Genomic DNA, 17,941 nt, shown 5'->3' on the forward strand with positions numbered 1-17,941 from the left:
CCCCTTAGGGGGTCAGTGCAAAAAAGGAGACTTGTGCCTTTACCTTGGGTGTGTCACGTGGCAGAAAGCGCCATGGTCTACGCTGGGATGATAGCCCTTCTCAAAATTAGCACACAGTTCTCTGAGATGCTTCAGGGTTGGAGAGATAGGTACCCTGAGAAGACCTGAATGACACTGAGAGCGAGACCAAGATTCTGCAATCCAGGCTTTGCCTTGTGAGAAACCACAAGGGCCTAGATTCATTGTTTCCCTTTGAATGTTTGTATGTGGACGATTCATATGTATTTCACAAGACTTGGATGGAGTGCATTCCCCTTAAAGGATCCAACATGTTCCCTTTTTTTCTGGGGAGAGTGCAACCCCGTGGCGTGACACAAAATGATAGTGCCTCCTGCAGAATGTGATGAGGGGCCCCTGAGTCAAACATATCTCATAAATATTTATTGCTCATGAAGGGTTGGGGGCCCCTGTGCACCACAGGGGTTCCAGTGCCTTTGTTACATCCCTGATGCAAGCCACACTGATATTGTAACCCCCAAAAATGATGGGGTCTGGCAATTTTAGGACAGACAATAAAGTTCTTCATCTGTACAAATCCAGATAAAGTCTACGAGCTATAGGGAATGTTGCGTTGTCTATATCAAAGAGCACTATGAACACAGTTTCCATGTATTTGTTGAATTTCATCGTTACCCTCCCCTACACCCCACCACCCCTGAGGCAATGGCAGCACAGGTGGCAAGAATGGTTGCAGGATGTGGGCAGCTTTCTTTTCATGTTTGGTATCCAGAGCCATGTCTGGAACTTTCCTGTGCTGCCCCTTCCTCTTCTGACCTCTGTGCCCTTCCGTAACACCCCAGTGAGCCCTTCGGAATCAAAGATGGCCGAGGTGTTCTCAGCCCTGTTTGGTATTGGCTTCCATTTTAGCTTCCACTTCCCAAGGACAGCATGGCCACTTACTTGGCGATGAGACTAAAATCTCAGGCCATTATCCCTGCATTGCTGTACTGGATAATGGAGGTATTCCAATTCGAATGTACTTTAATAGGTACAGTTAATGCATCACATATAGTGAATGAGAGTGGAGGAAATACTATAATGAATAATTACTATTGTGTTGATATGAAAATTACATAAAGGTTGAGGAGGAAGATTCCGCTTAGGAGAAGGAGAAGCTACAAAGGTTTTACTACGAAGGGCATCTTGATTGGTAGCAGTGAGCATAGGGAGAAGGAAGGTTGTTCATTTGCCAGTGATACCTAGTGCATAATGATCAGAGAACTAGGTGGAGAGAATCTGAAGGTTGTGAGGTATGGATTTTGTACCATAAGTCAGAAAATTAGATCTGCCCTATATATTTATTTTAAAGGCTCAAAATGAGTCCAGAAGCATTTGTTAGATCAACAACTTAGGGGGGCAGAGGACAAGATCTCTGTCATGCTGTGGGAGGAATGTATGCGCTATTTAGCGACCCACCCCCCATGCGGTGGGATCCCTGTGCTGTCTCTTTACAACCCTGTAGGTTTGGAGAAAGGGTGCCATGTTTAGAGCACCCACTTGACAACACTTTTTTGATCATCGGAAGCAAAGTCCATAAGCGAGAGTTTGTTTGCTCAGAACAAAAAAATATATGGGCCTAGACTCAGTCAGTTCTCTCCCCACATATGGGGACCATTCTGCATTTTCCCCGCCTATGACCACCATGTCTCACATGAGAGACATGGGCAGGAAGAATGATTGACAGTCACTCCTCCTCCATAAGGCGGGACTACCATCACTATCACCTGCACCCCTTTGGCTGATGGGCAGGTAGGTAATGGTTTACACCAGTAGAGCAAGAAGAGGTGTCACCATTTTAAACCTGGTGCTTACCCAGACTTTGAATATAGCAGGTGAACATCGAGTGGGGTGTGAGCGCTACAATTTAAAAAGGTGCTCCCACTCCACCATTTTCTACATGAGGCCCTTGGCCTGTGTTAAGCTGAGCCAGTAGTAGGTTATTTTTCAATCAGGCTTTAAAAAACGAAGAACTATGCATTCCATAGGTGCTGCATGCAACCCCCTCCACCCCCCCCCCCCCCACAGAAATATCTATGCGTTCTCAAGATAATCCTGTCAACGTGCGGCGTGCCCCATTTTAACACTATTTCTCAGTATACTTAGGGTAGTAGTGTAAAACCTCAATAGTTCACTGGCTGCTTTATAAAACTCATGGGGGTTTGTGTGTAAGAAAAAGCCTAAAGAAGAGGGGTGTTATAAATTGGGATTCTGGTTGAGGGGTTTAAACCCTACTCAAGCAGGAACCACAATCCTTTTCTGTGTGAATTCACAGGCAAACCCCAAATTAACCTGTGCTCAACCCTCTGGTAGTTTAGCACAGAGCAGTACGGCTTATCACAGAGGCAATGTGTAAAGTAATTATGCATCACTTCAAACCGTAATAAAGTGAAAATACTAGACAAGAAAAATCCCAGACCGATTTAGAAACATAGAGTAAGTTTGAATTAATAAATCAAGACCAAAACAACAAAAATCCAATCTTTAGAACCGGGTATATGCAAGTGCAAAGATTAATGTGAAAACAGAGCTAAAAAGTACCAAGCGCCAACTGTACTTATCTGTTTGCGCTGGACCGGAACATAATCACAAATTCAGGCTGACCGCTATGGAGTGTGGGCCAACTACAGTTACCCAATGAGGCCCATTGAGCAAGAGTAACTTAAAGCCTGGTTGCGAAGAGATGTGGAGTCCTGGGTCGAGAATGCGCCATGCAGTAGAGATGATGTTAGGACTGGGTTGGGATATGTGTCGCACAGCGGCGGTTCCGACGTGCTGCATTGGGTGAAGCTATGTCGTTTTGTAGAGGTGCATCGCCTCTGATGGCTGAAGCGAAACCATGGTGTCGGGGAAGATTTTGTAGCAGAGAAGATGAGTCCGCTCCGAGTGCGATGGGTCAGGCAGCAAAGGTGATGCTCCGGTTCTACAGGAGATGCTCCGGTTCTACAGGAGATGCAAAGCGTTGACCTACATGTTTAAGATCAAGGCAGGGACCGCACCAAAGTACCTGCAAAAACTGGTTAGGCCCTATGTTCCTGCACGCAACCTCCGTTCTTTAAATGGAGCAAACTTTGTGGTTCCTAGATTCAAACTGGCCCGTGTGGGGGGAAAGTCCTTTTCCCATCTGGGACCAGTCCTTTGGAACTCCCTTCCCTTAGCCCTGCGTAAGGAGGAAAATCTCGCCAGCTTTAAGAAAGGCGTTAAAACTTGGCTCTTTGATAAATAATTGCGGTCTTTGACCGGGTTGCTTTCTGCGCTTTCTGTGTTTTCAGCCTCCCAATCTTGGCGCCGGGAAACCCTTTGTGGGTATCTGCGCGCATTATAAGTGCAAAAAATAATAATAATAATGCCCCATGAAAGAGATGCAGTGGTTCTTCTGGGTCCACAGATGGATTGGCAGGTCACCTTCAGGCCTACTTCCAAGGGTCGAGAACTAGGGTGGCACCACTTGGGAGGACAGAAGTCACAGATGACAATCCAGGTGCTGAGTTCAAGGTTTTTGGAAGCCTTTTATGTCCCTGAGGCTTCTTATCAGGAGGCCAGCCAAAGCCATTGGAGTCACTTTGGGGTCCTTGGTTTAAAGATGCATGTCCAGTCCTTCTCACCCTGGCAAGAGGGTAGCAGGTAAGGGCAACAGCCCTTCAGAGCAGCAGTCCATCAGAGTAGCAGTCAGGCAGAGTGGCAGTCCTTTCAGCAGCACAACATTCCTTCCTGGTACAGTCCAGAGTTGTACTGAAGAGTTGGGGTCTGACATCCAATATCTATACCTAGTGCCCACATTGGAGCCTAGAAAGCTTCTAGAGAAAGATTTTGAGGGAGGCTTAAGTGTCCAGCATCCCCGTCCCTCCTGTTCTGGCCCCAGCTTGTCTGGGGTCACAAAAGAACAGTGTTAAACCTTTTGTGAGAGTGCTCAGGCACAGCTTTGGTGATGTGCAAGTGTGGCAGGTGATCGCTCATCCTTCCTATTAACTCAGAGTGGGCCATTCTGCCAGTAGCTCATCTCAGTGTCTGGGAGCACTACACAAAGACCAACTGCCAGCCACACCTAGTCATGTGACGCAGGATCATGCAGCAAGCAACAAATAGTTAGGACAAGAAAAGGGCAACTTTCTGAAAGTGGAATTTTCAGAATAGTGATAAAAAAACAGACTTTACCATTAAAGAGAACTTTTAATTGCAATTCTTTAGACACCAAACTTGACCAGTCCACCTTCTCCCAATTCGAAGTTATAGCTCATTAAATGTAAAAAGGTAACCCAGTGTTATCATATGGGAGAGGTAGGCCTTACAGTAGTGAAAAATGAACGTGGGAGTTTTTCACTACTAGGTGATGTCATACTTTATAAATACACTGCAATGCGCTGTTCAAGGCCCACTCTAGGGGTGACATATATGAATTAAAAAGGAAGTATTCGGCCTGGCAAAAAGTTTACTTTGCAGTTCATAATATCAATTTAAAACTGCACACAGAGGCTGCAATGGCAGACCGGAGACATGCTTAAGGGGCTACTTAAGTGGGTTGCACAATCAATGCTGCAGGCCCACTAGTTTGCATTTAATTTACAGGGCCTGAGCAAATGTAGCACCACTTTACTAGGGACATATAAGTAAATTAAATAGGCCTATTGGGTGTAAAACAATTGTACCATGTTTAAAGGAGTAAGCACAAGCACTTTAGCACTGGTTCGCAGTGTTAAAGTGTGCAGAGTCCGAAAAGCCAACAAAAATGTGTTCAGAAAACAGGAAAGTGAAGGCAAAATGTTTGGGAATGACCCTACAGAAAGGGCCAAGTCCTGCAAGGGGGATACAAAAGATAGAGGGAGATGGCATGGATGGAGAGAATTGGAAGATATCAAAGTAGAGTTGGAGTCATGGATTGGTGGGAGGTGAAGCAGAATGAACGAAAGGCAGCACTGGATTTTGAGGCGGTATTGTGGGAGGGAGTGAACAGAACTGGAGTCGACACTGATGTTGGTATACAACACAAAACATGCCATGTGTGCGGTCACAGTCTGCTTGTTCTGGATCTCAGTCACACAGAGGAAGAACAAAAGTGAACAATAAAGGGAGAGGCATGTGTCTCTGCTTCCAGAGTGAGGGTCTCAAGGCGCTGGGGGCTGATGATCCGTCGGGGTGTGGCAATTCAGTTGAAGAGTCTGGTCTTGTGGTCCTTCCTGAATTGTGTCAACGACGCAGATTGCCTAAGGTGGAAGGGCTGGGTGCTCCAGGTCTTGGCGGCGAGGTAGGAGATGGATCTTGATCCGGTTCTGGTCTTGTGGATCCGTGGGACGGAGGCCAGGGCGAGTTGGGCGGAGCGGAGTTGTCTGCCGAGTGTGTGGAAGGCAAGGAGGTGGTTTAGATATTCTGGCCCTTCGTCGTGGAGAGCTTTGTAGGCATGCGTGAGGAGCTTGAAGGTGATTCGCTTGATGAAATTGAGCCAGTGGTGTTGTCGGAGGTGTTGTGTCATGTGGCTGTGGCTGCTGGATGTCGAGGACCAGTCTGGCTGCAGCGTGTTGGATGTTCTATAGTTTCCTGAGCTGTTTCTGGGTGAAGCACCAAGTAGAGTGCATTGCCATAGTCCAGTCTACTGGTGATGAGTGCGTGGGTGACCGTCCTTCTGGATTCTGTGGGGAGCCATTTTAAATTCTTTTGAAGCAGAGCGTATGGAAACAGGATGAGGATACTGCATTGATTTGGTGGTTCATTGAGAGCGAGGAGTCCAGTATGATGCCAAGGTTGCGTGCGTGGTCTGTAGGGTTGGGAGGGGCTCCTAGTGCGGCAGGCCACCAGGAGTCATCCCAGGCTGAGGGGGTGGGGTCCCAGGATGAGTACTTCGGTTTTGTCTGAGTTGAGCTTGAGGCTGCTCTCTTGCATCCAGGTAGTGACTGCCTTCATTCTGTTGTGAAAGTTGATTCTGGCGGTTGCGGGTTTGTTGATGAGGGAGATGATCAGCTGGGTGTCTTCGTCGTAGGAGACCATGTTGAGTCCGTGGCTTCTGATGATGGGTGCGAGGGGAGCCATGTAGATGTTGAAGGGGGTGAGCCTCAGGGAGGAGCCCAGGGGCACTCTGCAGCTGATTTCTGTGGGTTCTGAGAGGAACGAGGGTAGTCTGACTTGCTGTGTTCGGCCAGTCACGAAGGAGTGGATCCAGTCCAATGCCTTATCGGACGATGCCAGTCAGCCTTGGAGTCTTGTGATTAGGGTGCGGTGGGAGACGGTGTTGAAGGCCGCCGAGAGGTCGATTAGAATGAGGGCTGCGGTTAGTGGATGTCATTGGTGGCAGTAAGGAGGGCTGTTTCCTCAGAAGATGATAAGCTCTCTTTCATCAACTTTCATCAGGAGTTGCAGAGAATAGAAAAGGGAGATTTTGAGGGAGGCTTAAGTGAGCGATGGAAGAAAGTACGGGTTGACTAGAAGGTAGAGCACAGTGGATGGATTCTGGCAGTGAGCAAGGAACGAGCGAACTGTCAATGGGAAAGAGAGTAGTGCATGAAGGGAGCAATGGCTGAAGGGGGAGGTCAGTAGAAGGATTTATGAAGGGAGAAGGGCTAAATTGTTGGAATACAACAAAAGAAGAGAGGGAAAGAGAGTGGATTTGATCAGTAAAGGGAGCGAGGAATGGGAGTGAGGCGGAAATGGAGTGGCGGGAATGATATGCTTATCACATCTGAGTCAGCCACAGAGCACTGTGTCAGACAGCACAAGCTAATGTGTCAGTTCCATAAATGTGTTGCTTTGTAGGATTGAGAGCATCATATCTCTAGTGAGACCCATTCCCACCAGCAAGTGGATCTATCACATCACTCAAGTACTCTGAGATATTGACCCATGTTCCCTCTTGCAGGGTACCCAAGGCATCCATTAATTCCCCATAAATACAACATGCTGCTACTCTATGTTGCTCATTCCGCAGCCCGGTACTCCCAGCGGAACAATATGGCTGACAACATTAACTCACGGCAAGTGCTCGTGTCAGGCATTGACGATTCCTTTGCACATTTTACACATTTTTTATGAACGTAGGGCAATCATTTATGAGGAGGGATTGACAGTGCAAAGCATCTCCTCTGCGCATGAACTTCCTGTCAACTTTATGATGTGTTTCAAATTGAGTTTTCACGAGATACAAAAATGTTAAGGACGTAATTTAACATAGGCTTATGTGAAATTCAGTCTGAAGACACAGGGATCTGTGAAATTGTGAGGTCGTAGTATGGGAGTGCTTGGGGACAATATTTTTTTCATCAAGGTAAGTGGATGTTGAGTTTAGGATAGAAAATACACACTTACTTACATAGTAAAAAAAATGTAGTCAGTCATTTAAATAAACCAATATTTGGATCTTGAAATATCTTTTAAAGTGTTCTCAATTTTAAAATGCCCCTACTCTGTCTACATTATGTTCATTGTAGGAAGCTGGCTTTCTATATTGTGTACCATAACGAGGTGCACTGTGTAGAGAGTCCAGGTATTCATTACTAGTGCACAGGGGCTTGCATTAACAATCCCAAGGTGCTCTATTTGTGGTTGGGTTTGTGCAGCCTTAGGCTTATCAGAGGGGATTGTTAGGCATTTGTTGCATGCAGAAACAATTATTGAGACACACTCAATAAGGAAATGCAACACCAATGTAGAAAGATAACCTATTGTCCACCTACAATAGGTTTCCTGGAATTGTTGTGGAAGAGGCCATGTGCAGCCTCCTTCCAGTGGGGTAGTTGACGCTGAGATAGCTGAACTCCTCTTTGAACTGTCCACGGTCTTATCTTTATCGGTGCAGTCCTTGAATGTGGTCCGAGGGGATGTATGACGTTACTCCACATACCGTTACAACTACCTACCATTACAACGCGACCATTACAACGCATACCATTACAACGCATAGCGCTTTGGGGTGCTGGATAGTGGTAAGTATAATTTACTATTCTAACTCCAGTCCCCGTGGACCCTAGGGAAGGTGTTGGATAGTAAATTATACTTATTCCCTATCCTAGAGCGCCCCCCAGCGCAATGCGTTGTAATGGTATGCATTGTAAAAGTCGCGTTGTAATGGTAGTGCGGAGTAAAAAATGCGTTGTAACAGGTGCATACCGGTCCGAGGTGCCGCAAGTGCTGGTCCCACCTTGGGTACGAGGACAAAACAATGAAATGACAAAGTGATGTGTGCACCAGTCTGACAAGTGAGAGAAAGCCACATATTACTGAGCACAACTGTGTTTTTAATAAAGAAAACACAATAGAATACTTATTCCATTAAATAGGATTTGTAACACCTACCTCATTACTATTATGAGATAGGCCAAACTGAGAACACCTGCAATTCGGAATTTTGTGTACCAGCACATTCGTATATAGGTCGATTGGTAAAATACTGTGGGATTTGCAAAAAGTCGGGGCCTCAAGTTCAACCACTTTTTGCGAATCCTATCTTAGTTCATTTTGCCCCAGGTCCCTAAAGTGAGTAATATGTCTACTGGATTGGCCAAGCTCTCTTTGTTCCTTCAGAACAATGCGGGTGCTACCTTCTAAGATGTGGAAGGCAACCCCTTGATTCTTTTTAAACGTCATCGCCTTTTTGGGCCTGTGGCTCTTTTGGGGAGACATTTTCCTTCCCATTCTTTCTCTACCTTTGGTTGATCCAGGTTGGAGCGTAATGTTTTGGATTTGGTGGAAATGCCTTCCCTTTTCCCATTTCACCTGTTACTGTGCTGAAGTTAGAGCACTGCAGCCGCGTCCGCCTATAGTGCTGCGGTCTTCCTGTTATAGGGTTTGCTTGTGTGGGATGATGTTTGCCTCTTGCTCAATGTTGATGCTTTCTGATACTTACACAAGTATTTAGGAAGTGAGAGGGAGTATTACTGAGTTCTCTTTACTCATTGTACTGACAGTCCTGGGTAACTATTAATACAGATGACTCACCAGCATGCACTACATTCATGTGGGAGGACATTATCTTATTTCTGTATGGAGAGTGAATACCAGGAATTTGAAATCCAGCCTCTGTAAATGGGTCGTGGAGTCTGGGCATGAATTTGTTGCCCTGGGAATTTTTTGCTAGGCATGGATTATCTCTGGAGAAGAATCTGGAGGGAGCAGCAATGGGATAACCTGTACGACAGCTGTTATCATAAGTAATATTCACATTTCCAAATATATTTCTAAAATCATTTTTCATGTAAACAGGTATCCCTGTTTTCTCCACCAGTGCACCTCCTTAGCCGACATCACTGGTTATGAGTCTGATTAGTGCTAACTTGAACAGAATCAGACACTTGTTATGTTATGTTATCCTCTATTTATAGCGCGCACGGCTACTCGGAAGTGTCCCGGCACGGTAACCAAATGGTGGAGGCGAAGATGGACAGACCCAGACTGGAGGATTACTTAAATACCAGAGTTTTAAAGTGTTTTTTCAACAGTTTGAGGTCGCCGTTGTTCCGCAGCTCAAAGGGCAGGGCATTCCAAGCCATGGCTGCTCTAACAGAGAGGGAGCTGCCTCCCATTCTAGCCAGGTGGTACCTGGGAACAAGAACGAGGCATTGACCAGTAGAACGTAGCTGTCTGGGCGGCACATAAAACGAGAACCGACTTCTGAAATACTGAGGCCCAGACTTGTAAAGCGCACCATGGACAAGGGTAAGAGCTTTGAACAGAATGCGTTGGTCAACCGGGAGCCAGTGCAGATCCCATAGAAGCTGCCTTGCACTGGACCTTCCTGGAATACCCAATAAGACTCTGGCCATCGCGTTCTTTACAATCTGCAGCTTTTTTAGCTGGCATGCCGGAAGACCGATGTACAGGCATTGGTGTAGTCCAAACATGAAAGGATGAGGGCATGGGTCACCATTTCTTTGGCCACTCTGGGCAAAAGTGGCAGAAACTTCTTAAGTCGTTTCAATGTGCCAAAGCACACACCGGCCAGCCTGTTGATCTGAGGCCTAAATCTGAATTCTTCACTGAACCATTCCCCCAGACACTCTTACTAGTCCACATATTGGGTGTACTCCAAGGTCACAATATACATGTAGTAAACAGTGTTAATCTCTGGTTGTGGTTCCTGAACATCCTTAATCCCATAGCCTCCCCAAAATGAATCACATTCAGAAGCTGGCAGGGCAGCTTTATTCACTGCACCCTGTCACAACAGGGCAAACTGTAGAAGGAACAACAGCTTTATAGATAGCAGGGTGCAACTACACATAAAGGGAACATCTGAACAGTAACTCAGAACACAAGCCCTAGTGTCTCATATACACGCTAGTGAGGTAACAGTGTTCTCTGCAGCACCACTCCCCATGACCATTATAGGTGCAGGAAGTGCTCAATACCTACTGGAGGAGGCAGTTAGTAGGTGGTGAAGCAAGCAGTGAATAATGCCAGTCCACTTCCTCCCTGTCTGTCTTAGGTCCACCAAAGTACTGGACTCTGCCTATGGTCCCAAATAGAGGAACTGTTGGACTCTTGGCATCCAAGAGCCTCACAAGGATATCCAGCTGTGGGGCCCCTGTGACTTTGGTGCTTCCTGTTAGACTGTGGCACCTGGTGTAACAGGATCTATCCACCATGGATGGCCTCCAGACCCCTGCCACTCGTGCTGAACCTGGTAGAGAACGGGTCCCTTTTGGTTGCGCTACAGGCAGTGATCAAGAGCACTGAAACCTCACATCGTTAGGCCTCCTCTCCTCTCAACTAACACCTACTAGAATACTAAACTATTCGATAAACTGCCATGCAGATTCATCCAGCCGTGCAGAAGAACACTTCTCCTAATCCGCCCAACCATCCCGAAGCCCATTACATTCTCAACTTTACATCATCCTTCTTTCCTGGAGAAGATCGAATGTTGCAGCTTTCACAGGCATCACTCATGTGCACGTTCACATGCACCTGCAGGAAGAGTGGGTCTATATATCCTTTCTATCACCTGTTTGCTGTTATAATTAATAGCTTTTTGGGGATTACTCAACAAAGTCCATGGAAACCCCTCAACTATGGATTTCTTTGGTGGTGCACAGAAAATACTCATGCTGCAGCCATGCAAACTGCATTTTCTACCGAGTGCATTAGTCACTCTCTCTTTTTGATCGTCAACATGCTTATAGAGTAGGCTATAATTGTAACAAATCTCCAGTGTGGCGTTTGCTGTCGGGTGCAGCGCCAACGATAAACACTAATTATCCTTTGTTTCCCAGTTAGAGCAGGGCAGACCCATTGATCGCATACTGATTAGATCGGGCTATCCGCACTTATTGTGAATTAATTAACTGGCGGGTTTGATACAGAAGCCTGGCATCCAAATCGCATAGACTGTCGCTGAACACGTTGGATGCTTGGCAGGCTTTGGGCAAAACACAGAGTTGTGTTTCATGCGTGAATGGCTGGAAGTGCCGCGTCTTTGCCGACTTGTCGCCCATTCACTGAATGCAGCTGAGGGGTTCTTTAATGTTATTTGCCTAACCCAATATCAAATTTAATGAAGGGTCTCAAAGTAACGCCCCTCATGGTGCACTGTTGTTGTTAGGATGGTGTTTACCAAGGTGGGATTTCACACACCATGACTTTGTGTAGTGCTTCATACCACACTTGAAGCATTATAAAGTATGAGGTGTTACCATTAACATGCTCTAACAGGTGGAAGGCTATGTTGACCTTGGCAGGATTCACGCTTGCGATCTGCAGGTTACTCATATCTCAGCAGCGAGTGTTTAGCTCACAGTATTTTTAAGGCGCTCACTTAGCTAAAGGGCACATTTTGTATGTTCTTGAATACTGGGCCAAATTAACCCTTTTCTCCCATTTACAGACCAATATGAAATGGATGATTCTTGGTAAAACTAATAGAACACCCAGATGCTGGAGTTACCTTTTCCAATGCACTGGTTGGATTCTGCCCTTGCTGAGGGACGGAATTTATCCTTACTTCAAGGAGCCGAGAACAGAGGCTGATTCTAGTGGAGTAGCGGTGTGGATTCCGCTGGATTTCTGTTCTGAATCTCACGCTGCCCATCACCCATCCTTTGACCAGGCTCATGAATGCAACAAAGAACTGAAATGGATGGCCATCTTCTGGGCACAATGTAACCATGTCATCGTAATACCCTCACTCACAAATTATAACACCTGGCCACTGTTGTTCTTAAAAACCCCTCCATCTCACACCTTCTCTTCAACATCTACCTTATCTTCTGCCTGGATTGATTCCACACCTTGGCCTCACTTGGTTTGATTACTCGAATGAGAAGCAGCTCAGTTTCAAGTTCCAGAACCTCAATGGCTCCCATACCTTCTAGGATCATTCTACCCATCGAATTTGCTAGCAATGATTGGATGACAGCTAAATACCTTAAAGTCGGTCCAAACAAAACAGAATACCTGAGATTTGGAAGCTGGCCACCAAAGCGAGAGCTCCAAGCCTTGAGTGCAGTTTAAGTAAGGTGCCCTTTCAACAGATGGCCAGAGGAAGCATTATAGACACAGACCTTTCTTTGGAACTCTAAATACATTCCTTCATGAAATCTTTGTGAATATGCTCAGACCTCCAATACAGATTTTCCAATATCTATATTTTCCTCACAGAATTCGAGCCATAGCCACTCTTGTACTGCCTCACCTGGAGAATTCAGTTTGCCTTGAAGCACTTGAATGTCTCCTAAAATTGAAGTGAGTGTAAAACTCAAATATCTTAAAGGCTGAGATCATATTTTCCTATTCCTCTTGACCCTAACCTGCCTTCGTTGGGTTCATTTCCAGGCCCTGTACTTAACGCAGCGAGTGCAAAATTTTTTTTTTCAAAGCAACTTCTTCATCCATGGCGGGGGTTTCTACCAACATTCATTCTAACCCAGGACTAGTTCTACCCCTACTGCCTTAATAGATGCATGACATGGTAAGGATTAAAAGCACCTCTACATTTGACCTCTGTGGCATTCAACAAGAAGTGGTTTCAATATGGATTTGTGCTCGAAACGTGTAGTACTCTGCAGTACTAAGAGATATATGCAGTATTGCGTATCGATTGCAGCACATGCTAATAAAATCTTGAAAGTTCCTGGAACTCCAAAGCAATTAAAATATTTTTGGGAAAAAATACTGAATTTGAACAGTGAATATACCTGAAAATATTTAAATGTTTTAGGTGAGGAGTGGTACACACTTTTTTAAATTTGAGTAATGAGCTTCTGTGATGACCTTGGTTGTCCAAGAATGTGTGTGGTTCAAAAAAAGTCTAATCTAGGAGGGTGTACATTATGACATCACCCCGAATTAGGAGTCTGTACTCTAATACATCAAGTGCAAGCACTACTGTTTCCCATCCGCATTCTTGAAGTGGAGCACCAGGCGCCTGCAGAACATTGACTTTGGCAAGCACATCATTCGTGCCTAATGCAAGAATCATTTCTTCAACGCAGTCTTCTCCTTTTCAGCCAAGTCACAGGAGTGCCAGTTCCATGCCAGATTTTCAGGCTAACCCCATACTGGATCTTTACCCATAATCAATCTAAAAGGGAATCATTTCCAAAGTAAATAGTAAATCGTATTTATGCTGTGGAATTACGCCTCTTGAATCTCAATCGAAAATACCCCAGTAGCGTGTTAGCTTGAATTTTGGTGTTTGAAGTGCAGTTTTACTCGATTGAAAGTGAGATGTCTGTACTGAGGTATACAACATATTGTTGGTGGCTTGTGTCATCCTTCTGAGGTCAGTGCAACTTTCTGAAATGTGAAATATGTGAGGTTCTTCCAAAAAGTATGGTAGTTCTGTTTCTCAGCACCAGGTCACCCCCTCGTCTGTGATGCTATCATTTGGTTTGTATATGTGCTCTGCTCTCTTCAAACTGTGATCACAGCCAGATAAATCTGCTTGGCCCATTGCTGCTTTTACTGACAATAACATCACAGATGAAAATTATTGAATCATTTCACAGTATATATTTAACATAATTCATGATTTTAAAGCTCTCCTTGGTGAGCACTGTAGAAGAATGTTATACTTTTATATTTTTGTGCATCATTAACAACGTGCAGAGTGCATTTTCACACTCGATTTCATATGTATACACTGATATAGTTGTGTTGCTTTTGAAACAAATTTCCTCTGATGTGTAGAGTTGTGCTTTTCTGATATAACCTAACTAGGTTACCGATTCAGGCACCAACTTTTTCAAGATGGAAGTCACCCCTGTCACTCAAGCTTCCCCCCCCCCCCCCCCCCCCCCACCACCACCCTTCTCGCCTCACAAACTCTGCAGTACCAGTCAGGCTGAAATGCATTGCTTCCACTCTTATTGTTAGTCTACTCCAAACATCTAACAAGGTCATTCCATTGGTTCACAAGGCCTAGTCATTCACATAACACGTTATTCTTCATGTATCTAGATTTGTTTTAGCCTCTCAAGACAACATCAGCATAGAGGGTGCTGACAATTATCTATGTAGTGGGATAATTATTATGTGTTGAGGCAATAAACATTTATTTTTAATGCACTTTGATTTTCTGATGAAATGTTACATTTGCTCACACCAGTGTGTGTCTTCAGATTCTGTAATTTTATATGCAGAAATAGAAGCCTCTTGATTTTGGGAAGGAGGGAGAGGTTTTAGATATGAGTTTTCTGTTCTTCGAGGGGGGCTGTCAGTTACTCTCTTGATTTTGCTGCCTACTTGGGACTTCAAATAATTTCTGTTTTTCGCATTCTCTGTATAACCTTACTGTTAGAGCCTTCATGACATTGACTCGGTACCACTTTATTTTTGAATTCTGCAGTAAAACCTTTACATTTTTTTCATTGATCTAGAACTCGATTTCTCATTTATTAATAAATTGTGTTTTCACTGTCTGATCCGGAAAATGTGGGAACTCCAGTTGAGGTACATGTTGGGGTGTCTTAAATCTTTGGGCTCCCCTTTCTCCCACACTAAAAGTATAGACCACCTCAATTGGGAAGTGCTGTTGACCATAACCCTTCTGTGTGCAGGCACTACCGATGACACATGTCATGGTATGCACCAGGATTTCATAACATCCACTGCATGCTGTATGTTTGTGTCCTGGTTTCTAGTACACAGGAACACCCACTTTTGTCTTTCAATGTTGCAGGATTCTGGGCTTTCCTGTGGTTTGTCAGCTTCTGCTTCCTGGCTAACCAGTGGCAGCGTTCGGAGTCCAACGCCAGCACAGCGCAGGGAGGAGACGCAGCCAGGGCGGCCATCGCTTTCTCTTTCTTTTCCATCATCTCCTGGGTAAGTACATTGTCTGATCATCCTATGATTGTGGTACAAAAGGGGGTGGTGATGGACGGAGCATCTGAATCAATCAAACACTCACACCCAGTCAAAAGATCTGGGTTTAATCCATCACCGTTCTTTAGCCCACTCTGCCACCCCAGTTCAGACATGGCTATATCCAAATCAGTCTGACCCTGTGCCTCATGGGAACAGTCCAGCCCGAACCGCCAAGCCATGTCTTCCCTGGACTGGAATCAAGCATCCAAGGACCGGTTTCTGGCATTCCAGCCGTCTTCAGCCCGGCTTGCTTGAATCCAGTGGCAAAGTGAGCAAGGGACTCACGTCCTAAGATTGTGGCATATGCCTAACCTCTCCTGGGAGGAGACATCGGGAAGCAATGGGAGGGAGGAGAGCTAAGCCTTTCTACGAGGCCTACGTGTCCCCTTCGTCGATAAATTGTATCTATATTATGGTGATTACTCCTTTTTCAAATTGGCCAAAGAGAGAGAGATGGTGTTTGTGTATGGAGTTAAGCCCATGACACCACGTGTGGGTATTATTCTTGAACAAGAGACTATGGGGCATATTATCAAGGGGGTTTATCTCCGCTTTTTTGGCTTTAAAAGCCAAGAAAGCGGAGATAAAATTATCTCCCTATTACCTAGCTGTCGCTAACACCAGTTAGCGACAGCTAGTAGGAGATAGCGACCATCTTGGGCCCCGCTTTGCATGTCAGTGATATTTATCACTAATGACATGCAAAGTGGGCGTGCCAAGATGTTAGCGACTGGAAGCAGTCGCTAACATTGCTATCTCCTATTACCAACTTTTGGAGATATTCGCGCTGCCCCAGAGCAGTTCTTAGCCATGTTATCTAATGGTAGGTGGATAACATGGCTAAGAGCATTAGCTCGGCAATGCATGAATATAGCTTACCTTTCAGCGATATTCATGCATTTCTGCTGCTTTTTATCGCTTAGGAGATAAACCTTGATGATAGCAAGGTTCCTAAGCGATAAAAATCACCGCAGCTCGGCGATAAAAATATCCCCGCTAAACCAACATAGCGATAATTATCGCTAGTTGTTGGTAATATGCCCCTATATTATGTCTGTGTGGTTGACAAGACATCAGGTACTTTTTAGGTCGAGCGACCTATCTCAATGCGCACATGCGCATTGAGAGCGGGAGCTCGATATAAAGGGGCTTATACAGAGCTTACCGAGATCGGGCGATTCCATGAAGTGCCCGTGAAAGCTCGCTCAATGCGCATGTGCATTGCCATTAAAAGCGCGTGCACAGACACCAGCCTCCCTCCCACAGTCATCCCCCAGCGTGCGCTCTGCAAACAAGCCTTTGAAGTGCACTTCAAAGGTATCCGCTACCCCCGCCCCCTGCTTCACACGTTTCTCGCATTTCTCCTCCCTCCCTCGCCTTCCTCGCCCTTCAGCGTGCCTTAAGCCTCCATCCTTTCTTTCTACGGTGTCGTGCATATTTTCAATCTCCCCCTTCTCGTCTCCATCCCCTTAACCATACGCCGGCGGCCCTGCACCCATTCGAGCCACAAATTGCTTCCCTTTGGCGCAGCGTTTTACTTGTCAGGGCGGGTGCATTTATATGCATTCTACCCCCTGCTCGCGCACACACTTTGCCTCCCGCTCTGGTCTTTTAAAAGAAGGATGCGCACCTTTTAACAGTCGTCTCTTCATCCTTAGTACAGGTACGTCTCGGTGGGCGTTCCTTGAACGATGCTGATAAAGTCATTTGAGCACACGCAGCTCTGTCCCAAAACTGATCTGACATGCACACCCCCCACCTATTGTAGTACTAGGACCTGTCCAAACTGTTGACATTTCTCCTCCCTCCCTCCCTCGCCTTCCTCGCCCTTCAGCGTGCCTTAAGCCTCCATCCTTTCTTTCTACGGTGTCGTGCATATTTTCAATCTCCCCCTTCTCGTCTCCATCCCCTTAACCATACGCCGGCGGCCCTGCACCCATTCGAGCCACAAATTGCTTCCCTTTGGCGCAGCGTTTTACTTGTCAGGGCGGGTGCATTTATATGCATTCTACCCCCTGCTCGCGCACACACTTTGCCTCCCGCTCTGGTCTTTTAAAAGAAGGATGCGCACCTTTTAACCGTCGTCTCTTCATCCTTAGTACAGGTACGTCTCGGTGAGCTGCAATTTTTCTCTGCACAAACTTTGTCAGGTTTTACCTGGTGAAAGTCCTGCTTAGATAATCCTGCAGGTGTGGTGATGTCTGCACAGATAGGAATCCACACGCCATTGCAGACTCGTGTTTATGAATGCCTGAGGATTTTCAGGGGACTCGTAAAGATTCTCGAATTCACTGATTCCATTTTTGCCAATAGGCCGCTGGTCTACTGCAAAAACCCATCTTTCCCACCCTTTCCCCATCTTCACAAATTCCATCTGAGAACCTTCAACAATCTACCATTTTCAATTACAGAGGTATTTTTTGCAGACCTGGGTGAAATGTAGCAGTGCAACCTCCTTTGGTCCTAACATGACATGTTTTAGTGAGGTCAGATTCTTGAGTGATTGTGATCAACCACTTGTGCTGTGGAAACACCATCATGTGTGTCATTCTTGTTTATTGGGTTGACAACATGGTCAACTGCAAGCGCTTCATAGCACTCG

The 17,941-nt window shown here is 45.6% G+C and overlaps 1 protein-coding gene across 1 annotated transcript in view; it reads left to right on the forward strand.

Annotated features, from left to right (window-relative positions):
- SYNGR3 (synaptogyrin 3) overlaps positions 1 to 17,941 on the forward strand; it is a 126,742-nt gene that overhangs the window by 84,581 nt on the left and 24,220 nt on the right. Inside the window, exon 3 of the mRNA XM_086940508.1 lies at positions 15,155 to 15,297. Coding sequence (XP_086796634.1) covers positions 15,155 to 15,297 — 143 coding nt within the window. The remainder of the gene's footprint in view (positions 1 to 15,154; positions 15,298 to 17,941) is intronic.

The sequence above is a fragment of the Lissotriton vulgaris genome, chromosome 10 (assembly GCF_964263255.1).
Source record: "Lissotriton vulgaris chromosome 10, aLisVul1.2, whole genome shotgun sequence".
NCBI lineage: Eukaryota > Metazoa > Chordata > Amphibia > Caudata > Salamandridae > Lissotriton > Lissotriton vulgaris.